This window comes from Lissotriton helveticus, chromosome 5_1 (assembly GCF_964261635.1).
Source record: "Lissotriton helveticus chromosome 5_1, aLisHel1.1, whole genome shotgun sequence".
NCBI lineage: Eukaryota > Metazoa > Chordata > Amphibia > Caudata > Salamandridae > Lissotriton > Lissotriton helveticus.
Window position 1 is genome coordinate 277,212,391 of NC_136065.1, and position 24,901 is coordinate 277,237,291.

Genomic DNA, 24,901 nt, shown 5'->3' on the forward strand with positions numbered 1-24,901 from the left:
CAGAGAAACACAAAGACACATTGGGACTTCGACAAGTCTCTGAAAATTTACCAGGTTTTCCACCTGGACATAAGTGAACTGAACTGGACAGAGACACTTGGTACCATGAAACTCTTGAGTTCACTTGGGTGGAACTTCTGTTGTTTCATGTTGGGGCCAGGAATGTTACAGTTTTTAAACAGGAAACTCACAGAGTTGGGTTTTAGCCCAATGACTTACCTAGTGTTAAACTGAAGTCAAAGAATATTGAAGTAAGATTAGACACAAGTAGGAAGGGACAACTGTGGGAGGAGGAAGAATATCAGAGAGGTGGAGGGAGACGGAGAGTGACAATGGAAAAGGTGAGAAAGGAGATCAGTTAATAGATGGTGACATCTGACAAATGGAATAAAGGAGATGTGACATGAAGGGGCTTGCATAAAATGAGGGAAAGCAGTCATGAAAGCAGACAGGAAAGCTTGATCTGCTAAGTCAGTGAACTTACAGGTGATTCCCCCAATCAACAGTAAACTTCTGAGCATTAAACAAGTGACACAGAAAAAAATTAATGTTTGCACTAGGCTTTTGTGAGAAATTGAACGATTTAAATAATCTTTATGAAATCAAATATTAATGTTAAATGATAAAGTAATATACAAACTCTCCCTAGCAAATGTGCATTGTCCAAATGCATTGAGACAACATACATCTTTGCATCCTACTCTACATAAACAGCACTTTACCCTATAAATTAGCTTCTTTCATCTTGGATCCTCCTGCTTAGGGACTTTCCTTCTCTCCTCACTTTTCTCTGGCCCCAACCCCTTTGAATACCAAATACACACAACATGACACCCTTAATGTTGAGCTCACCTCCTGCCACACTGAAGAGGACACCCAAGGCTTTACACACTAGTGTCCGCAAACGAACAACTCCTGGGACCTTCACCCCATTTAGGTAGCATTTTATCTCAGGGATTCCTGATCCGGCTGCCACTGGCTGAAGGGAAGCATTTTAAAAAAGAAATGTATAAAAATTGCAAATAATTATTCAAATAATTGTTCTTGACACAGACACGTAGTTTGCATGCAGATGCCGTAGAATTTTGGGCTGAAGAATGACAAAGAGAATAAACAGGAGGTAAAGAGAACAACAGAAGGGATAAAATAGGCACAATAAAAAAAGAATAAAAAACAAAAGGAGCAAGCAGATATTACAAGAGATATCAAGCTTGGGTAGTCTTATTTATTTTTCTATTATGACTTTCAGTCAATGTATAAAAATCAATTTAAAAAACACAAAATTACAGTAAATGAGCAGCTTTGTTAAATTTTCAAATGCATTTAATAAACTGCAGTCATTCCTAAATTCAAATAAAATATGTAATGTTTTCAAAGTTTCTCATATTTGTCAAGTAACTTCATTCTTTTGAAATCTACTCCTTCTTTAATTCTGATCTTCTTTAGAATATTATTCCACATTTCATAGTTGGCAGAGTCCTGGGCTTTTCAGGGCTCAGCTAGAACAGCTACCAACATAGCAATAAAAAAAGCTTGTTTGTTATTCTCTATAATACATGCTTTACTAAACCAACACAAAAATATCAACGATTCAGCTGGAATACTCGACAAGTTTTAGAATACTATTGATAGCAATAAACCTAGGGCACCAAAAATAATGTTGTAGATGTGGAAAACATGGGATCCTGTTGCAGTGCCACCTCCCTCCTCCAGCACACATTTTTGGTCTGGCTTTTGATGCAACTTTGACTTTACAGTACTTAACCTCTGCTGTCCAGGTTCCCAGTAACAGTGTTCTTTCCTAAAATTGATCCACAGTTGGCCCTTGAGGACCCCTGTAACTCCCTAGTAAAAGGTACATGGGTAAGAGCATTGGGACATAATTCGACATGGCAACTAGCATTGCCCAATATATAGGTAAGTCACCCCTCTAGAAGGCCTTACCAGCCGTAAGGCAGGGTGCACTATATAACATGTGTGGGCATATCTGCAGAAAGAGATGTGCCCCAACAGTGTTAGGGTCTATTCCTTAATATATTAAGTGCAGCCTGCCGCACACAGACATGCTTCTGGACCCCTGAGTGGAAAGCCTCTGCTCTCTGAGACCAGAAACAAAGCACATCCTGGGCATAGGTGTCACACCTCCTTCAGGATGGGCCCAGTGCTCGTAGGGGAAGCTTCCAAGGCCTGCCGCCTTTGTATTGTGAGCCCCAGCCTGTGCTGCTAGCAGCAGATGGCAGCACCAGTTTACACCCCACTTTGGGCAGGAATACACTGTGGGAAAATTTAGACTAGGAGGTGTGACCACCTTTGCCAACTCCACCCTTCAGGTGGAGGTTGTGAAGTTTAGCACACTTTTCAGCCCCATCCATCTTGAAGATGAGGGGACTCCTTCAATCAGGGTTAGGACTATGTCCCATCCCACAGGAGGGCGGCATAATAGAGGGCGTAGTCACCCCAGCTGCAGTGCCCATTGGCCCTACCTGTTGCTCACTTAAGACGCCCCCAAATCTAGTATTCAAGAAAACCCCCAAGACCTTGAAACTAGTTACCTGCAATCTAGGAAGAAAGACGATGAAGACGCCGAGCAGCAAAGCCTGAAGATAACTACTGACTTGGCCCCAGCCCTTCGGCCTGTCTCCAGCTTCAAAGTCCATGCGAGAAGACAACGCCTGTGCTGCAGTCGCATCTTCCAGAAACCTGAGGAAGACTGCCTGTACTTTGACAAAAACCAGAACTCCCAAAGACAGCTGTTCTGTCCCCAAGAATCCATCACCCAGGACCCCGGTGCCAGCAGGAACCATGAGTCCTGACAACTCTGCCCTGATGCCTAGGGCCTCTGATCAGCTGGCCCACCAACCCATAACAGGTTCCCAAGCGCTCCTGACCTCAAATCCAGTGTTGGCTAATCCCTCCTCGACTCCACGAGGATGCCTGCAGCATGAATTGAGAGGCTCCCCGTGACCGTGACTGGTTCCAGTAAGAAGACTCCGACGTGTAAAGGCAACCCTGCACACGAAGCCCCCAGGCCTTGGTGAGCTGAATCGAAGGTGCCCCTATGACCCCCTACATCTCTACTTACCTCTGCTGCCGCTGGTCTCCCTCCTGCAACCTTTGGTGTGACGCCTGTAGCCTGTTTGTCCGAAGCAAGTTCGCCATTGAAAAGCATTGGGTGACCGATGCTGAATTTGCACCCTGTGCTGCTGGTGGTGTATGTTTGGTGCTGTTTTGTGGCTCACTCTGTGCTTGTTCTTACCCCCAAAGTGTGGCCCCTGCAACCGATTTACCTAGCTGCAAGCAGTGTGGCTCAGATCACCCTCAGTCTCCATTGAAACGCATTGGGCCGAACTCTGATTTTGACCTCTGCACCCCGCCACCCCTGTGCCGCTGGTGGTGCAGTTTTGGTACTCACCTGACCCTTGCCCCTTTCTAGCATTTGGTCCCAAAGACTGGTACTGTAATTTGGATACTTACCAGTATAACCACATTATTGTTTTCCTCCATATGATAACATTGAACTATCTGTCGACTTTTGAAACTGAAAAGAATTGTTATTTAGAAACGTACTTACCTTATTGCGAAGATCTTGGTCTTAAAATAAAACGGAAACAAAATGTATGTCTGTAAAATTGGTGTGGCTTTCCTTTTTGTGTCGTGTGTCAGTGATTGGTTATGTGTGCGCAATAAACGCCTTACACTCCTATGTGTTAGGCCTAAGGCTTCTCAACCACACTGCCACTAATAGAGCATCTTGGGCTTGCACTGAGCCCTGTATACTTTTGAGGAATCTCTGGACTGTGCATGGTATAACCACCTAGTGGTCAACAATTAAAAAACATGTGATCACATGTGCCTTTGCCATTACATCTTGGATAGTGTTTAGAAATACTAAAGTTATAATGGAGTAGGATTTCCCATGTAGAACAGAGGAGCCACTGTGTATTTAGCTGCATTCTGTTAAAATGTGGTCTTCTTAAAGCTATGTGATTGTAGAATGATACTTGCTACTATAGTTCTATGTTTAGCTCGCCATTATAGTTTAATTTCCACCAGTCCAGTAATGCATCTACCATTGCTTCTTGTTTAGGATTGGTACAAGAATGGTATGGTACCTATTCTTGAACCCCTCCATATTTGGATTTTGTTGTAAATAAAGTTTTTATAATACTGCATGACTTCTCTGTCCCCAGGAAGCTCTTTAATATTGTAACAATGTTCATATAACAAAATCAGTACCAGCCTTCCCGGGATGTAATTGTATTACCTATTCGGTCCCACTTGAAATAATTTGCCATTGATAAAGTAATCACATATATTGGCCATATTGATTTGATTCCATTGGTTAATCTCATTGTCATACAGATTACTGCAAACACTGCCTATTGATACTTTGACATGTATATGTGGCATCTGCTCACTTGCGCATATCTTGTATGTAAGCTTTTCAATGTCCGATATCTTACTAGTCTGGGGTAAAATAGGTATTTTTTGGCACTATTAAAGCTATGTGCTTGTAGAGCCGAATGGTCTAAATAAGAAAATAGTTCTCAAAGCAACTTGTTTGTCTTCGTTAGATTTATAATGTTAGTTGGCATGTAGTAATGCCGAAATTCAGGAAGTGATAGTCAACCCTTTTCAATGGGCAAGTTTAGCTCCTTGACACTTATACTTGATTACTTACTTTTCCACATGAAGGAGTTAGTTATGCTTTCTAATTTTTTGAAGAATTTGTTATATTAGATTTATAGTAGAGTGGTAAGGTAGAATAAACAGAGGGTCAGTATGTTAATTTATTATTAGCAATAGTCTAGCTATTAACATAATTGGAAATACATTCCATCTATTTAAAAGTTCTTCAATCTTTTTTTGTAAAGCTAGCATGGTTCAGATCACAAAGGTCTTGATAGCTTTCTGAAACTTTGATACTTAGGTACCTTTTAGGATTTTTATCACAGCTGACTTGACATTAATTGGGCAAATCCTAGCTCTTAGCATTGAACAGTAGGATCTCTATATTGGATGTGTTATTTGTACCCTCCACGTTCTATAAATTCAGCTATTATGTCAAAGCTAGCTGTCTTTTGATCTGTTGAGTGTACAATCGTAACAGCACATCATTTGCATATAGTTTTATTTTGGTTGCAGTGGGATGGATAGACACGATTATGATTTTGCATAATTGCTCTAGCCAGTGGTTCTATGGACATAGCAAAAAGGATAAGCATTATCGGGGATCCCTTCCTTGCATCCGCGAAATGGAGAAATTACTTATAGGGTTGCTATTGGTGACTAAGCTTGCCATTGATCCTTTATAAAGCAATGTAATGTGTTTGGTTATTTGGGAAGGGAATCGCATCGTTTTTTTATACTTCAATGAGAATTCAAATTAACCAGATCGAAGTGTTTTTCTGCTTACACTAAAACAATAGCAGCAGAGATCTGCCTTATTGAGATGTAGTCAATTGCTTTAGTGATAAAGTGGTTATTTATATAGAGTTCCCTCCAAGGAATTAAACCATTCTGATCTTTATGATTTAAAGCTAAATCATGTACAGCTATTCGTCAAGTCGGAATTTTGGTGAATATTTTAGAGCTATTATTTAATGACTTAATTGAATGCAGCCGCGGCCCGTGGAGGGAGTTCGGTGGGGCAGGGAGGCGGTGCAGGGGAGGGGCAGGGTGGACAGTGGTAAACAACGGAATATGGACAATTGCAGGTAAGTAAACAATTAAAAAAATAAAACGAATTTCGTAGCACGCGCTCCATCGCATTTTGCGATGCATGGTGCACTACGAAATTCATTTTATTTATTAAATTGTTTACTTACCTGCAATTATCCATATTCCGTTGTTTACCACTGTCCACCCTGCCCCTCCCCTGCATCGCCTCCCTGCCCCACCAAACTCCCTCCACGGGCCGCGGCTGATTGAATGGTACAAATTGGCGTCTGGGAATCCTTACTGTTTCTGAGAAAAAATATATATCAAGATACCTTTATTGGAGTGAGTGTTACTATATCATCTTTGGTAAATGTTTTGAAAAAGTCTGCATGGGTAAAGTCAGTAACATTTCGCATTTAATTATCTAGGACTCACTTCATTTTTGTGTTTCAAGGTGGAAAACATCAGTTAGACCGCAGTTAAGCAGTGGTGGTTATTTACAGCAAATGCAATAGTGGCACACCATCTAGATTATAGACAAAACAAGCCGAAACTTTGTAGATTCAACTACAATAAGACACTCCATAATACTGAGGAAAATCCATACATGTACAGCAATTAGGTTATCTGCATCGTATAAAAAGTCATCAGTGTGTGTGCCCAACATAAAAAGCAACCCTTGTCACCTGGATCAGGACAAACAGGCTGGCAAAGAAGACAAAGGTTAGGTTGAAACCCAGCAACTCCAGAAGAGACAAGGCCAGACATCCCTTCTCACTACATTCCTCCACAGCTGCAGGACACAGTCAAAGAAATTAATTTTCAAGTAATAACATGCCTGCATCTCTGATAGATGATTACAATTATCTATTATGGCAGCACTGCTCTGAAAACATCAGGTACCTCATCCCTTCTCCCTCTGCTAAAATATCTATGTTCTTGCAACAGTCATGGCTCTTACCCCACCTTCCTCGCCCATAAACACATTGCTCTTCATCATTTACAAAGGCTCCCTTCTATATCTGTTCCAGTTTTAAAAATGAGTATTCAGACTTACTCTATGCTTCCCACCACCAATTGCATTTTCAGTTGTCATTCCCATTGTACTGAAACATTTTACATCTCATCCAACCCACAGTCCTAATGCATTTATCAACATCGCCCACTCCTCTTCACCATATGTTTGAAAAGTGTCTTAATTATTACATCAAAAAAGGATACAGCTCTGAACCAGCCTAAATTTTAGCCCAGAAAAGAGTCGCACAAAGAAATCCACAAACAACCCAACCTGCAGAAGTAAAAAAAACATGGGTTAACATAAAGCAGGATTAGTGAAAAAACATTACAAACAAATACAACAAACAATGCCAAACAGTACATTTATTTTAGAGAATCTCTCAATCATGGTGCATCTGCATGTGTTCATGGTTGTCCCCACACTTTGGAAACAGGGGAAATCACCATTAACAAACCGACATGAAGCATGGGTACTTCGATAATTAGGGACTGTTATAAACTGACATGCACCCAATAATTTCACTTTCATTGTCTGGTCCAGATCACAGCCATCCCACTGTCCCCTAGGAAAAAACAAACCAGGTGGAAATCACATACCAATCCAGTGCACACTCCAATACCAAAAACCATGAACCATTTGATGGCTTCGTACTTCCGAGCTTTCTGTAGAGGAAAAACACAAGACATTCAATGAAAGTGTAGGAAAAATAGATTCAATTGTAGAAAAGTATATGTGAAAAAGCTCATCTGGGAGCATTGGAAGAAGGGAACGCCTATTAACACTCCCTAGAGAGAGAAGACTGGAAGGGCAGTACACCCAAATTACCACCAGGCCATGGAACAATAGCCGCTCTTAATATTGGTAACCCTGGGTGGACAGTACCTCTCCGGCTACTGCACTGTGGTGATCACACCAGAAGGACGTCACCTTTCTTGAAACTGGCTGCAGTGACAGCAATAGAAGGATAGTCAGATTGTGATTTAATACTGCCTAGAGTAACAGTACTCAAAACAGTATCACGTCTCTTAATACTTTCTCTAGTGAGCAGCATATGTGGATCACACCCGCCTTAATACTCCTGCTGGTGAAAGCACTGGAGGGACAGTGTCTCCTTTAACATTGCCCAGGAGTGACAGATACAGAATAACACAATTTCAATTAATATGTCAATCACTGGCAGCACTGGGAGAGCAGCTCCTCCTCCTTAAAGCTACCCACAAAGGCAGGACTGGACCGGAAGGTCCTCCTTTAATACTACCTACATGTTTACAGCAATGGGAGAGAACGTGAATTTGTAATGCCACCCTCAACTAGAACCCTGGAAGAGAAGGTGCTATCTTAATACTAACTTTTTTTGGCAGATTAGAAGCTCATCATTTTGCTGAGACAGAATACTTAAATGCTAGCAAAAGGTAAAATATTCAGAGAAAACAATTGTTAACTGTAGAGCATTCTGAAAAAAGAAAGACCATAAGAGTAATTACACTAGTAGAGATAAAGCAGGACAAGACAAAACTACCAGGCCACAGATTCAACAACTTGGTGAGGTTAGTCAATCGATGAACTTTTTACTCCACTGGCACCAGAAGCACGAAGCTAAAGCCACTGCTGACCCACAGTGGTGACATCAAGATAATGATTATGCCTTAGCTCTTTGGCATTGCATACCATCGTTCTGGGATATACGTCTGAGGAACAGTTGTGTAGCTGTGTTTAATCTATGTTAGATGACAGCTAAACGAAGTGAGGGTAGACTGGTTTAATGTTTTCTGACACAAAAAGGCAGTAACCTTCATGTCTGAAATTATTTCTTAATGCACAGTTATTACTTTAAAGATGTATGTTTTAGCCTGCAGGTGTTTGCTTGGGGTTCAAAAAGCTCTATTGGAAATTAGTTTGCCTGGAGCACAAGGACACATTTAGATCTTAACACTTGTTGAAAGGAGCATGTCGAGAGTGTGAGAGGCAGTGGAATGTCACTGAAGTCTGTAAATTTGTGACTGGTTACCATGTTCAGGCAATCAGCAAGAAAATGGATACAGCTATGTTTCTGAAGTCTTCAAAGAGTGCAGACACATACTGTTGGAATAAGCGAAGCCTGTGTACATAGGTATTAATGGAAAATGCAACTACAATAACTACAGCTTTACTGGGCACCCAAAATAGGATTGCAGGGATATGCCTTCAGTATTCCTAGTAAAACATGGATGCTCCAGATTGAGTGGAGGAAAGGAGGTGTACAGCAGAAAACCTCTGGTGTAACTGAGAGGTGGTTATAAAGCTGGCATCTCTTTAGTCACGGTTTAGAAAGGACCTTGAGTTTGCTGTTGTATTTTAAATCGAAGCCTAAAGCACAACTGCACTGGTGGCTCTATGGATTCTGAATATGAAAAAAAGTCGAGAAATAAAGAAAAAAGATGGTGATGGAGAATGATATTTATGAGTCACTGTATAAAACCGTAAGGATGTAGGATTATCTGAATTTGAGAATGGTGATTTGGACCTTAACCCCCCTGAACAACCGAGGTAATTCATGCAGGTAGACTAGATAATCTTTGCGCGATGATTGCAATTTATTGGCTATGCATGGATGAGACAATCTTGTGCAAGGATGGCGCTTTCTTCTTGTACTTCTAGCCCCACTTGCATCTTGCTGGGTGAGGTCACGGTGATGGAAAGTACCATGAACTCAGAAAATGTACGTGTACAATGCAGATTCTTTCTGTTCTTTTGTCAATTTACCTGCATTACTGTTTATAGCCAAAACCTGAATATCAGACTGCATCATGTGGGCAATTTTTTTATATAACCAGCTTGCCAAAACCAGACCTATGGCTTTGCCAATTATTGTTTTTGATTATCATAAAACAAATGAACAAATAGTTAATAAAAATAATGCAGAAGCCTCGTTTTTCTAGGCCTAATGGTACAACAAACTGACACTGCAAGCACATACTATCAATGGAATATGGATACCAGTTAAGTGTCCAGACAGCCAAAGGGGCCAAAGTTAAATGGCTTGTGTTCAAATACTCATTCTAAATACTCTCATAGGATCATTGTTTCTTTTAATCCATGTTAGAATGGTAGACCCCAATGTCTGCAGTAGATTGCCAGGTACATTGTTTAAGATAGTGAAGTAATATATATGTTGAATAAAGCCCCCATTTGCTGTTGCTTCTACTCCGATTTCTAGGTGTTAGTACTGCCTTTCAGAATTTTTCGCCATGTTTGCAGGCAACAGCTGTCGAACACCGGTAACACATATAAATCAAATTCTAGTTTGTAGAATAAAAAGTATGGAATATATTATAGGTGGTAAATAAATCCTCCTACCTTTCGGTCCAGGCTCTCCAGAATCTCCAGGTACGGGTCATTGATACATCTGTCATAATCCAAACTCTGGCAAAAAAGTAGAAAACAAGAAGAACTCAAAATACAAAAAGGTTAATCAAACAGGACACTGGAACATAAAAGAAACCTGATAAAGGAAGTTGGATTATTTGAAGAGTAATAGTCTACTCATTCACCAGGAACAAACAAAACAAGCATGAGTTGCTAGTTGAGACTTTGGCCCCGCTCATATCACATTATTATACTTGCTGCTGTATTACTGGCCAAACGAAGACCATTGTTAGTCTTATGGTTCACTTTACTTCTCAGTTTTTACTAGGCAGGATCTGCTTTATTCACGCACAAGCCTGGCCACCCTGCCAGCTGGCAGGTTTAAGCCATCGTCCCAGGCCCCCACAGGGAGATCTTCCATGTCTTTGAGTTCATATTTGGTTATCGGGGTAATTCAAGGAGGGTGGATAGTTCAAGTCTCGACCTAATTGGGAGGTTGTAGTGGGAGGGGGGTGGGCAATGGGGTTCAAAACATCCACAGACACAAGCTTATTGATTGCACTGCACTTGCATAAGTGGTATAGCATTTGAGGTTCCAACATTGCAGGGATATCTTCACTTTTCTGTGAATCAATTATGGTGACAAGGATATCTTACACCTTCTTTATTGACATAACACGACGTCTCTTTCTCAGACTTGACTCACGCCGCTCACCTTCCACAGCTTTATCATGACTGAAACTAGGATCCTTACGTGGAACGTGAGAGGGCTCAATGACTTTCGGAAAGCAAGGTTGATACATACATACTTGCGCAGGCACCGTATTGATGTATGCTTTCTCCAAGAGACCCACTTGAAGCACACTGCTGACCCAAAGCTGAAACATGGATACTGGGGGGAGATACATTCGGCTCCATACTCCAGTTATGCCAGGGGAGTCAATATTGATTAGGAGAGGACTAGGATGGTCCACGACGCTCACGCAAATGGACCCAGAGGGGCGCTTTATTATCGTCACGGGATATCTCATGACAACACAGGTCACCCTAGTGGCCGTCTATGGCCCAAACGGGGATCACCAACACATTTTCGTTACTGTATGGGCCATCAACGACTGCTAGCTCTCAGGAAACATCCCAATAGTTGTTTCATCATTAGATACTATATGTACACCACCCTCCCATTGGTAATGCAGATCCTTATTGTGGGCTCCTTAATTTGGTGACTAATTGTTAACTCTCTCCTTAACTAAGACGCTACAATACCCTTGGATTGATCTGCCTATGTGGGTTTTATTTTTGTCCTAACCTTCACGACCACTGCTCTGTTGACTGTTTTGAAGTCTCTGTAGTCGCATAATATTTTTGTAATGTAGATCTATGTGCCATGATTATATGATATTGTCTGTGATTGAGGAATCCTCCAAGTGTGCTATCAGTGCTACTATCTACTATGCATTGCACGTCTATATATGCTTAACTCATATCTGTCTGACAAAATAAAAAATGAAAATATATATATTTATCATACCTACTTTTGCATGTTGGCACATCCTGAAAAACCCATTTGGCTCCAACTTAAATGTACGATGTATGCTATACTGGCAGGTTTTCCCTGATCAAAAGTGCAATTTAAAATCTTAAAATTCTACAAATCCTGACTCTACAAATAAGGGTGTGCAATATATGATGATATTTTATTGTGCATCTCTAAATACCACTTCAGAGCCTAAAAGGTTAGAGATTCATGAAGGTGATATTGACATTGCCTGCTGAACTCATCCACCATTTGCATACGATGATGTGATCTGCACCTAGACACTAGTTCTGCAAGCAGGTTTTGCAAGCATACAGGCCAGATTATAATTTTTAGGTTGAGCATTCACGACCTCTTGTACATACTTTAGTTTATGCACACACACATATACCAGTTACATCCGGGTCAAAGCAAACTACATCATTAATTTACAAAAAGATTATCATTATACATTACAGGGCTGGTATAAGAACCAACTTTTGACGTGGAACAAACTATATTTTCTAAAAAAACACCACACCATCTATACCTACACTGTGTCTGTTACCTAAGGTTCACAAATGTCTAACCAACCCACTGGTACGAACAATTGACTCCTCTAAGAATACCCTCTTTGAGAGCACGTGGACTTTTATTGACCATTTTCTTTTCACATGTGCAGAGCCTTAATTCTTAAGTGAGAGACACTAAAGACTTTCTACAAAAGATTCACAACTTATTCTGGGGCAACTAATGTTGGTTAGTTTGTAAGATGTTGAAAGTTTGTATACGAGTATCAGACATCAGGATGGTCTGAAAGCATGCAAGCACTACGTTCCATTGAAAATGACTGATCTATGTTTACGAGTAAATTTGTTTTAATTTTAGAAAAGGCTATACGCACAGGCAACTGCGATGGGCACCTTTTCTTGTCCTCAGTTACACTAACTGGTGTGAGAAACAGGTGATCTGGGGCATCGACCTGGGTGAATAGGCTGAGAACTTCTTCTTTGTTTGGGATGGGGTGAGAGGGACTTGAATGTTTTTGTACAAAAGTTGAATATTAATGGTGTGAATCTAAAATTCACAATGCACCACAGTCGGAAAACCACTGACTTTGTAGTCACGAGTGTCAGCATCTCTGAGGGTAGTTTACAAACTGAACTCTTTAGGAAATCCACTGCAGGTAACTTGGTTTTACACCTAGCTAGTTGCCATCCCTCCAGCTTCTGATGGAGCATTCCATATAGCAAATTCCTAAGAGCCAGGAAAAAGTTCAGACTTGAGCTACCTGAGGATCAGAAATGATTGACAGATTTTGAGTGAGGGACTATCCACTAAAGAAACTCAATATTGCCATGAAAAAAGCAGGCAGCATCCCTAGGGTACAGGCTTTGTCCCATCCCCCACTAATTAAATATAAATATAAAGAGAAAAGCAAAGGCATTCGCTTCATTACCCAATACACCAACCAAATTGGGAAGCTTTAGAGGCATATTACAGAGAAGATGGGGGATTTTGATGCAGGATAATATCCACGAAACTACAATAGGGAGAACACTAAGCGTCAAATACCAACGAAACGTATCCCTCAGAGATATGCTGGTTCAAAGCCACTGGAGACCTAAAAACACCAACTGGTCATGACAAATGAAAGGTCTTAAACGTTGTGGGTCTTGCAAAGCATACAGGTACAGCAGCAATATACAAGAGGTGAAACGAGAGAGTCAATACGAAGTTGCGGATTCAAAAACTGATTATGTGCAAAACTGATTTTCTGGTATATGTGAACATTTGCCCATGTAGCAAATGGTAGATCGGATCAACCACCTTTCTGGTCCAGAAAAGTATTCTAGAACACTGGAGGGCCATCACCAACAATGACCTAAACTACAGTACAGCAAGTCATTTTAAGGAATCACATCAGACGGATTGGACCAAGTTTATTGGTCTTGACACTGTTCTCAAACAACTTAGAGGGGGCAACAGAGTAGCAGCCCTATGTAGACTCAAGTCTAGATTTACTCTGCAAGTAAGGTGTTTGATCCCAGATTGGAGGACTAATGAGGAGGAACTCCATCACACATATGAGCGATGTTTGAGGACTTGACTGTTCTTCTCCCCTTTGCCAACCTTCCACTTACCCTCCCTCCAGCCCCCGCCTTCCTCTCCACATGCAGTCAGCCAGATGACTGTCTTTAGAATTATCTTGGTATTTTGGAATCTATGTATTTATGTTTAAGTGAACTGAGTACTTTTGGGGGTATATTGTTGACCATGATTTTATAACTTGTCCTGTAAAATGGTCTTGTAGTTTATTTTAGTTGTAGAGTTTTCTTCTTTTGTACATGAGAAATCCTGGTAACCCACATCCTCCCCCCCACTTCACTCTCTCCCGCCACCGGTTATTATGGGCTGTTCAAAGCGGAATATCTTACTATGCCTATGTAACTATATATATGATCCGATTCCACATTGAGACAATTTGATGGTTTAACCCTACTTTATATCTTTTACAGATTCTGGATGGACACATTATGTGTGGCACTGATGAACACTGAACTCAGGGATAATACGCATGGAGAAGTGACACCATTGTGGAACCTCTTCTTGGGCTACTATAGCCAAAATCAACCCCAGTCTGGTACTTTACCTTTATTTCTAAGTGTTGTTGACTGTCCACTACTGTGATTATCATCACTTTTTTTTATCCAGCTCCGGAACCATGCCAAGGGAAAACTTGGCAACTGTATCTGTTATGCAATCAAGGATGATCTCTCTGCTCCGTCTCTTGTACATATTTAACTAAATTTTGGGATTTTCCACAGTTTAAACAGTCACTGCTACTCGATCCACATGGTGTCCGACATGTTGGCAGTTAACCTGCCCACACAGCATAATATCACGGTACCACGGGAGGCATTATATGAACTGGAGTCCCGGTCCAAAACACACAGGGGAAGTATTACACTGGGACACTTTTTACCAGCATTGTCTCTCCATGTGTAGCTCCTTTCTGTGATTCGATTTTTTTCTTTTATGAAATGTACTTTTTTTCGTGATTTATTGTTTATATATGTTTCTTGTATTCTTATGAATGCCCGTGAGAATGTAAGAAGGATCTTTTCTTTATGTCCGTGTCTGCCAAGTTGACCGCTTCACACTGACGTAGCATTTATGTGGTTGAAATAAATTGTTGTGGTCATGTGACTAAGACTCGGAAGAGTGGAACCACGTTATCGTTTGTCTTCTGATATGAAACAATCGTATGTACCTGCAACAATTATGGAGTGGCTGTCTCCTTTACCCAGACCTGAGGGAATTGATAAGTACCGAAGCCCAGTTCCAAGTACAGCAGTGCATTTATTTCCAATATACAAAGACAGCATGCTCTCATTACTTTCCCTTACGCGTTTCGGCTCCACATTGAGCCTTGATCACAGGTGAGGCAGCTTGCCTGTAAGGAAATCACATGCCTATTTATTAAAACAAGGCCACCACATGACTCCCATAATTGCAAAGCATAAATGTCCCAGAATGCACTACTGATGTAGGGTATTCATTTCCATCTGCAATGTATATTCCAAATAAAGCATAATTGACTCCAAAACATTGCAACTGTGTATTTCTGAGATCTTTGTCTCTTTGTGCACTGCTGTTCTTGGAACTGAGCTACGGTACTTCTGTTCATGTTACTAATTGACAGGCTGCTCTGTGCCTGTTTATTTCCGACCTAGTACGGTTATCTTACACTTTTGGAGGACTATTTTATTTAGGTTTTCCTGCTCGTCGAAGGACCTCCTCTTATCGAAGATCTGCTTGTTAACTACTTCCAAACTACTCGTTTTGCCTCTGCAGCACTACCCAAAAACCAAAGGGATCATTCGCCGATCCAAGTGTGCCTGGGCATTTTCATACTCCAATCGCAAACGCACTCCACCGTTCCCCCGGGGGCACAAGCAGGAACCGCCTTGAGGGTCCCCAAGTTCTTTGTGCACTCTCCGGTGCCCCAGTGGCCAAAACAGATTTCATCGGTCCATTCTCTCTGGGGGCAGGCCAGAAACAAGAAATAGGGCCGTCATAAGTAGCGCGTTCGTGCTATGAATGATTGATGTCCCCGATTGTTACAGATCATCTGTGGGCGCCGCGGAAACCACAAATTTTGTGCACACAAGGGCAAATGTTGCCCAACTTTCCGCAACCTGCAAGGGCCGTTTTTTTCTGCACAAATGGAATTTTTTTGCCGTTTTTGTGTGGGAAACAGCCCAATCTGGCAACACTGAATTAATCTGCTTACATAGACATGCACTCCGGTCTCGGGAATCCCTCTGCACCACAAAGGCCCACAGATGATCTGTACCCCAAACAAACCCATCTGCTGCTTGCCAAGACTAGGAGCTTTAGTCAAGCGATTGTTGCAACACAATGAAAACAACAATTTCCTCTATACTTTTTAGTGCCAGAGTAAGTGGTCACGGGGAAGGACTTTGGAACGGAGGGCAGGGAAATCAGTCAGCGTACGTCAATGTGTCTCTCTTCTGGCCTCTACTTACATTTTAACTTTGCACGAAAACTGTTTCAGATTTGTCTGCTGTGATTTATTTTTGCTGTTGTCCCTAACTGTCATTGTGAAGGAGTTTTTTGTTGTTGACTATCTTCAGACAAGTACATAGAATGTTAAGCCGTGCCAAACAAGCTGAGATGCAATTACTTTAATACAAGGGGATGTTTCTTAATATGTAGATCATTCTGTGGTGTTATGTTAATTTTTTTCTTCTATAGCGCTCGGCTACTCCAAGGAGCATCCCGGCGCTTTGGCGAAGAATATCAGCAGGTAGAAGGCAACATAACAACTAAAACGCAGATTAAGAAAAGAGAAAGATAAAAATTATTTAGTGAAAAGCCACGTTTTCAAGCCCTTCCTAAAAGCAAGAAGGCTGGTAGCCTGTCTCAAGGGCAGTGGTAGTTTGTTCCAGGCCCGCGGGACCAGGTAGTGAAACGACCGGCCTCCCATTCTTGCACGCCTAATGGCAGGGACCGTCAATTTGGACAGACAAGTTGACCTCAGGGTCCTTCTGGGTTGGTAGAAAAAAAGGCGTTTCCCGATATACTTGGGACCTACGCCATGTAGAGCTTTGAAAGCCAGAGTCAGGCTTTTAAAGAGGATCCTCTTTAAAGTAGGTAGCCAGTGCAAGGTGTTAAGTAATACAGTGGCACCTGCTCTTCTTGGGAGTCCATAGATGGCTCGGGCTGCCGAGTTCTGTTCTACTTGCAAACAGGTCAAAAGATACTTCGGTAGACCCAAAAAAAGAACGTTTGCGTAGTCTAATCGTGATCCAATCAGTGCCTGAACAATTATTTTCCTATGGTGAAGTGACACCAAAGGAAGAAACTTTCTCAGCATCCGCAGAATGCCGAAACACTTCCCTGAAAGGCACGAGATATGTGGCCCAAAAGACAGATCGCTGTCCACTATCACTCCAAGGTTCTTGGCCTTGAAGGACACACTGTCAGGGGGAAACATAACCTGTGGCCACCAGGATTTCCAATTTGGCTCGGGAGCGCATCCAAAGAAGAGCAGCTCAGACTTGTCGGAGTTGCACTTCAAGCCATGACACCTAAACCACTCAAAAACCGCACCTAGGCATTCCCTAATCTGTATGCCATCAAACATCCCGCCCCTGTCGCATGTGAACAGGAGCTGGGTATCATCGGCGTAGGATATGATCTGGGCGCCAAAGGACTCCGCTACCACCGCCAGAGGGGCCATAAATATGTTAAAAAGCATGGGGCTAAGAATGGACCCCTGTGGGACCCCTACCTCTAGCGGTGTCATGTCAGCGGAGAAAGGGGGCGCCCAGATAGTTTGCCGGCGGCCGGCCAGAAAGGATTTGAACCAGTTCCACGAAGGCCACATTCCCAGAGTCTTAAAAGGAGGCCCTCGTGAGGAACGGTGTCGAAAGCCGCCGACAAATCAAGCATAACTAACATGGCCTTCCCCCCCAGAGTCGAGCACCTCCCTTATGGCATCAGTGACCTCGAGTAAGGCCGTCTCCGTGCTAAAATTAGCACGGAAACCAGATTGTGATGCGTGCAAAAGTTTGTTTCCTTCGAAGAAACTGGAAATCGACCTATGCACATATCTCTCGGTCACTTTCGCCAATGCAAGTAGGAGGGAGATTGTCCTGTAGTTAGCATGAATGAGGGGATCTAGGGCAGGTTTTTGGAGCAGTGGTATGATCATGGCGTGCATCCGTTAATTCTGCACAACATTTCCAGCATACTTTTTTGGAGCCACATTGTTGAAATAGCATTGAAATTCCTATTCATAGACAAAAAGAGGTTTATAATCTGCTTTGGTAGATGTAATTCATGAATGCGCGGTTCGGGTTTGTTTCTGTGGTGACAGAACTACAAGATGAAAAGTCAAAGTGGTGACTGGTCTTGAAAATGAGTAGTTAATAACACAGGTTCCCAGTTACCATCCTCCCAATATCGGTATATTGAATAGAACTTAGATTCATCCTTAAAATGTTTTCTGAAGACTACTTTTGCAAAATTTGAGAGTTTCGACTTTGGGTTGGTTTTTGGGCTGACACTGATCTGCGTTGGGCTGAATTTGGGCTTATCCTTGAAAGTCTTTGGGCTTGGGACGGGTCTAAATATCTGGCAATTCATTAGACATGTTTAAAAGTGTAGCATTCTTTAATGGTGCCTAAGCACTTGTTCCTTTTGTGTCCGTGCACTCTTTAGGTCGAGCCTAGGTCGCACCCCTTTCATCATTTCTGAACAGCATGGCGGCTGCTACAGGCCCCCGTACCATGTTGTAACAGTAAGTATTCTGCTTGTTGTGAGCGTCATTCTCTAGCATGTCTTAGCATGCTTAAGGTTCTCATTGGGAATGGTTTGTTTTGATATGATTTATCTCGTGCTTGCATAATGTGTTCAGTAAACTTGTTGTGCTTTTAAGTATGTAAGAGCTTTGCTGGCATTGCTTGAGCACCCATTTGGGAGCTCACGCCCCTTTCTTTATTAGTGCACAGCATAGCGGCCGCTTCAGACAGCTGCACCCCTTTCATTATTTCTGCACGGCATGGCGGCTGCTGCAGGCCCTTGTGCCCTATTGTATCAGTAAGCAGGGCCTTACTGGGAAACAAAACAGGCCCTGGCAAAGTGCTCGGACGCCCCCTGCCCTTGGGGGTTGGGGGTGCTGCCAAGCTGTGTGCCGTGGACGGTTTTGGCTGATTTTGTTACAGCGGCTGATATTGCAGCTATGCTGCAAAAACGACCTTGTATCAAAATCTGCCCCAGGGGCACAAAACCGGCCCCCAACCCTGGCGGCCCACCGGGGAAATGCCCGGTGCCCGCTACGGCCAGTCCGGCCCTGTCAGTAAGTATAAGTCCTTGGGAGTAAGCTGCTTCTCATGCGCACTGCTCTCAAGCCTGCCTTAACATTTTTAAGGTTTTCCATGGGAAAAGTTCGTTTTGATATGCTTTAGCTCATGCCTCTATACCGTGTTCAGTAAACTTGTTGCGCTTTTAAATATGTAAGAGCTTTGCTGGAATTGCTTCAGCTGCAGTTAAGTCAGTTCTTGCTGAATGGCCGATGTAGGAAGGTGGATACCAGACTGGTTACCCCAGATTTTTTGCCTTGTGTTTTGCTGGTTTTCGACTTAGTTGGCCTGGGATCCTGCTAATCAGGGCCCCAGGCTATCTGCTCTCCCTATAAAATGGACTCCATGTACCTTAGGTACATACCTAATTGGATATTGGGTCACTCTTATGAGTCCCTGTACAGTGTACTATTAGGTACCCAGGGCATAGGTGCACCCAAGGCCTACCAGGGGCTGCAGCATATCTTTTGCCACCCCTGGCTGGCCATCCAAACTGACACAACTGGCTGATAACTCAGCTGGGGCAAGGTCGTGTAATCACCCCTTGCTTAGATATAATATTCCTATGTCTAAACTTATATCTAGACACATATACACCTATAAGTAACTCCTATGGCAGGCCTTAACAATCCTGAAGGCAGAGTGCTTGGTTTTATGTGAGATGGTGCTCTAGTATGAGCTGAGCCTGTCTGCAGCTTTCGGAACCATGTCCTTATAGCTGTTCTAGGATATTGCCATACCATATACTCTTAAGTGCATTATAATCCTCGCGGTTATTGCTATCTTTGGTTTGGCTTTATCAAAACATGCCGTGTAAGGTGTTATATGCTTTGGAATACTACCCCCTCGCCAGTTCTGGTGACGAGGGTAGCATTCCACCCTTCTAGAGGGAGAAGACATGTTACTTCCATTAATCCCGGGTAAAGTTAACCAGAGCCTCAGCATCACAAAATGGATGCTGCTGCCACAGACATAAGTCTGACCTCCTGCTGCTGGGAGTCCTTCCAGCGAGGGAGGCTTGGACAATAGGTTCCTGTCACAGGGAGGTGCTAGCACAACCCCAGACAGGCTATAGTGTATTGGGGCAGGGACGGCTGAATGAAATGAGACACTGCCTGGGGCACACAAGGTGTCCCATGCATAGTCCAGTTCAAATCGGTGCTGGGGCACTCCAGCCCCAGCTCTGGCGCGAAACTGGACAAAGGGAAAGGGGTGTAACCACCCCCTTCCTGGGTCCCACCCATAGGAGGGACCTAGCAGGTAATCCAGCCCCTAGATTTGGTATATAGGTAGGAGCTGTGTCCTTAGACTTTAGATATATCCTGACTGAAACTCTGATACGAAACTCTGGACCTTCGACATCCTACTCGACGTAGAAGACTGAAGAATCTCCCTTGTGGTCAAGGAGTGACCACCCTGTGCAAGCAGGCACCATCAAGCGCTCGACGGTTTGCTTTGTCGTTGCTCCCGCCGGAGCTCGAACACAGAGCCTGACAAGACCGGACTTCTAGACATCCAACAGCCCGATCCACAGCCACAGCAAAGCTGAGACCCGTGGAGGCGACGAGAGACGTGGAACCGGCCATCTTGGAAAGCCAGCGAATTGCTTTCCGTGCAACTTCTGAGGCACCCTCGAAGTTGTGCATTGGGGATTGAGAAGCCCCAGCCCCGAGCACCAACTGCACCGAAGATCACCTCTCCACACTCACAGAGTGCTGCGTGGGGCCCTTTTGCGTTTTCCTGATCGACGCGTTTGTCCGGTCACTTGCCCGTTGGCTAGTGGCCTCTGTGACGACGAAACCCGAAATATACACTGCTGGTCTGGTTGCTCCAGACTGGCCTTTGCTTCCCTGCGAAGGAGAAGCCCCTCCGTCCTTGCTGGCCTGAGTAAGAAGCTATCTTCGATTCCTGCGTGGGTTGCACTTGAAGCACACTGCTGACCCAAAGCTGAAACATGGATACTGGGGGGAGATACATTCGGCTCCATACTCCAGTTATGCCAGGGGAGTCAATATTGATTAGGAGAGGACTAGGATGGTCCACGACGCTCACGCAAATGGACCCAGAGGGGCGCTTTATTATCGTCACGGGATATCTCATGACAACACAGGTCACCCTAGTGGCCGTCTATGGCCCAAACGGGGATCACCAACACATTTTCGTTACTGTATGGGCCATCAACGACTGCTAGCTCTCAGGAAACATCCCAATAGTTGTTTCATCATCAGATACTATATGTACACCACCCTCCCATTGGTAATGCAGATCCTTATTGTGGGCTCCTTAATTTGGTGACTAATTGTTAACTCTCTCCTTAACTAAGACGCTACAATACCCTTGGATTGATCTGCCTATGTGGGTTTTATTTTTGTCCTAACCTTCACGACCACTGCTCTGTTGACTGTTTTGATGTCTCTGTAGTCGCATAATATTTTTGTAATGTAGATCTATGTGCCATGATTATATGATATCGTCTGTGATTGAGGAATCCTCCAAGTGTGCTATCAGTGCTACTATCTACTATGCATTGCACGTCTATATATGCTTAACTCATATCGGTCTGACAAAATAAAAAATGAAAATATATATATTTATCATACCTACTTTTGCATGTTGGCACATCCTGAAAAACCCATTTGGCTCCAACTTAAATGTACGATGTATGCTATACTGGCAGGTTTTCCCTGATCAAAAGTGCAATTTAAAATCTTAAAATTCTACAAATCCTGACTCTACAAATAAGGGTGTGCAATATATGATGATATTTTATTGTGCATCTCTAAATACCACTTCAGAGCCTAAAAGGTTAGAGATTCATGAAGGTGATATTGACATTGCCTGCTGAACTCATCCACCATTTGCATACGATGATGTGATCTGCACCTAGACACTAGTTCTGCAAGCAGGTTTTGCAAGCATACAGGCCAGATTATAATTTTTAGGTTGAGCATTCACGACCTCTTGTACATACTTTAGTTTATGCACACACACATATACCAGTTACATCCGGGTCAAAGCAAACTACATCATTAATTTACAAAAAGATTATCATTATACATTACAGGGCTGGTATAACAACCAACTTTTGACGTGGAACAAACTATATTTTCTAAAAAACACCACACCATCTATACCTACACTGTGTCTGTTACCTAAGGTTCCCAAATGTCTAACCAACCCACTGGTACGAACAATTGACTCCTCTAAGAATACCCTCTTTGAGAGCACGTGGACTTTTATTGACCATTTTCTTTTCACATGTGCAGAGCCTTAATTCTTAAGTGAGAGACACTAAAGACTTTCTACAAAAGATTCACAACTTATTCTGGGGCAACTAATGTTGGTTAGTTTGTAAGATGTTGAAAGTTTGTATACGAGTATCAGACATCAGGATGGTCTGAAAGCATGCAAGCACTACGTTCCATTGAAAATGACTGATCTATGTTTACGAGTAAATTTGTTTTAATTTTAGAAAAGGCTATACGCACAGGCAACTGCGATGGGCACCTTTTCTTGTCCTCAGTTACACTAACTGGTGTGAGAAACAGGTGATCTGGGGCATCGACCTGGGTGAATAGGCTGAGAACTTCTTCTTTGTTTGGGATGGGGTGAGAGGGACTTGAATGTGTTTGTACAAAAGTTGAATATTAATGGTGTGAATCTAAAATTCACAATGCACCACAGTCGGAAAACCACTGACTTTGTAGTCACGAGTGTCAGCATCTCTGAGGGTAGTTTACAAACTGAACTCTTTAGGAAATCCACTGCAGGTAACTTGGTTTTACACCTAGCTAGTTGCCATCCCTCCATCTTCTGATGGAGCATTCCATATAGCAAATTCCTAAGAGCCAGGAAAAAGTTCAGACTTGAGCTACCTGAGGATCAGAAATGATTGACAGATTTTGAGTGAGGGACTATCCACTAAAGAAACTCAATATTGCCATGAAAAAAGCAGGCAGCATCCCTAGGGTACAGGCTTTGTCCCATCCCCCACTAATTAAATATAAATATAAAGAGAAAAGCAAAGGCATTCGCTTCATTACCCAATACACCAACCAAGTTGGGAAGCTTTAGAGGCATATTACAGAGAAGATGGGGGACTTTGATGCAGGATAATATCCACGAAACTACAATAGGGAGAACACTAAGCGTCAAATACCAACGAAACGTATCCCTCAGAGATATGCTGGTTCAAAGCCACTGGAGACCTAAAAACACCAACTGGTCATGACAAATGAAAGGTCTTAAACGTTGTGGGTCTTGCAAAGCATACAGGTACAGCAGCAATATACAAGAGGTGAAACGAGAGAGTCAATACGAAGTTGCGGATTCAAAAACTGATTATGTGCAAAACTGATTTTCTGGTATATGTGAACATTTGCCCATGTAGCAAATGGTAGATCGGATCAACCACCTTTCTGGTCCAGAAAAGTATTCTAGAACACTGGAGGGCCATCACCAACAATGACCTAAACTACAGTACAGCAAGTCATTTTAAGGAATCACATCAGACGGATTGGACCAAGTTTATTGGTCTTGACACTGTTCTCAAACAACTTAGAGGGGGCAACAGAGTAGCAGCCCTATGTAGACTCAAGTCTAGATTTACTCTGCAAGTAAGGTGTTTGATCCCAGATTGGAGGACTAATGAGGAGGAACTCCATCACACATATGAGCGATGTTTGAGGACTTGACTGTTCTTCTCCCCTTTGCCAACCTTCCACTTACCCACCCTCCAGCCCCCGCCTTCCTCTCCACATGCAGTCAGCCAGATGACTGTCTTTAGAATTATCTTGGTATTATGGAATCTATGTATTTATGTTTAAGTGAACTGAGTACTTTTGGGGGTATATTGTTGACCTTGATTTTATAACTTGTCCTGTAAAATGGTCTTGTAGTTTATTTTAGTTGTAGAGTTTTCTTCTTTTGTACATGAGAAATCCTGGTAACCCACATCCTCCCCCCCACTTCACTCTCTCCCGCCACCGGTTATTATGGGCTGTTCAAAGCGGAATATCTTACTATGCCTATGTAACTATATATATGATCCGATTCCACATTGAGACAATTTGATGGTTTAACCCTACTTTATATCTTTTACAGATTCTGGATGGACACATTATGTGTGGCACTGATGAACACTGAACTCAGGGATAATACGCATGGAGAAGTGACACCATTGTGGAACCTCTTCTTGGGCTACTATAGCCAAAATCAACCCCAGTCTGGTACTTTACCTTTATTTCTAAGTGTTGTTGACTGTCCACTACTGTGATTATCATCACTTTTTTTATCCAGCTCCGGAACCATGCCAAGGGAAAACTTGGCAACTGTATCTGTTATGCAATCAAGGATGATCTCTCTGCTCCGTCTCTTGTACATATTTAACTAAATTTTGGGATTTTTCACAGTTTAAACAGTCACTGCTACTCGATCCACATGGTGTCCGACATGTTGGCAGTTAACCTGCCCACACAGCATAATATCACGGTACCACGGGAGGCATTATATGAACTGGAGTCCCGGTCCAAAACACACAGGGGAAGTATTACACTGGGACACTTTTTACCAGCATTGTCTCTCCATGTGTAGCTCCTTTCTGTGATTCGATTTTTTTCTTTTATGAAATGTACTTTTTTTCGTGATTTATTGTTTATATATGTTTCTTGTATTCTTATGAATGCCCGTGAGAATGTAAGAAGGATCTTTTCTTTATGTCCGTGTCTGCCAAGTTGACCGCTTCACACTGACGTAGCATTTATGTGGTTGAAATAAATTGTTGTGGTCATGTGACTAAGACTCGGAAGAGTGGAACCACGTTATCGTTTGTCTTCTGATATGAAACAATCGTATGTACCTGCAACAATTATGGAGTGGCTGTCTCCTTTACCCAGACCTGAGGGAATTGATAAGTACCGAAGCCCAGTTCCAAGTACAGCAGTGCATTTATTTCCAATATACAAAGAC

General features: G+C 42.6%; 1 protein-coding gene across 1 annotated transcript in view; it reads right to left on the bottom strand.

Annotated features, from left to right (window-relative positions):
* CLCN6 (chloride voltage-gated channel 6) overlaps nucleotides 1–24,901 on the bottom strand; it is a 247,006-nt gene that overhangs the window by 180,393 nt on the left and 41,712 nt on the right. Inside the window, exons 3-7 of the mRNA XM_078642208.1 lie at nucleotides 10,016–10,081; nucleotides 7,276–7,341; nucleotides 6,883–6,949; nucleotides 6,348–6,454; nucleotides 853–979 (exon numbers count right to left, since the gene is read on the bottom strand). Coding sequence (XP_078498334.1) covers nucleotides 853–979; nucleotides 6,348–6,454; nucleotides 6,883–6,949; nucleotides 7,276–7,341; nucleotides 10,016–10,081 — 433 coding nt within the window. The remainder of the gene's footprint in view (nucleotides 1–852; nucleotides 980–6,347; nucleotides 6,455–6,882; nucleotides 6,950–7,275; nucleotides 7,342–10,015; nucleotides 10,082–24,901) is intronic.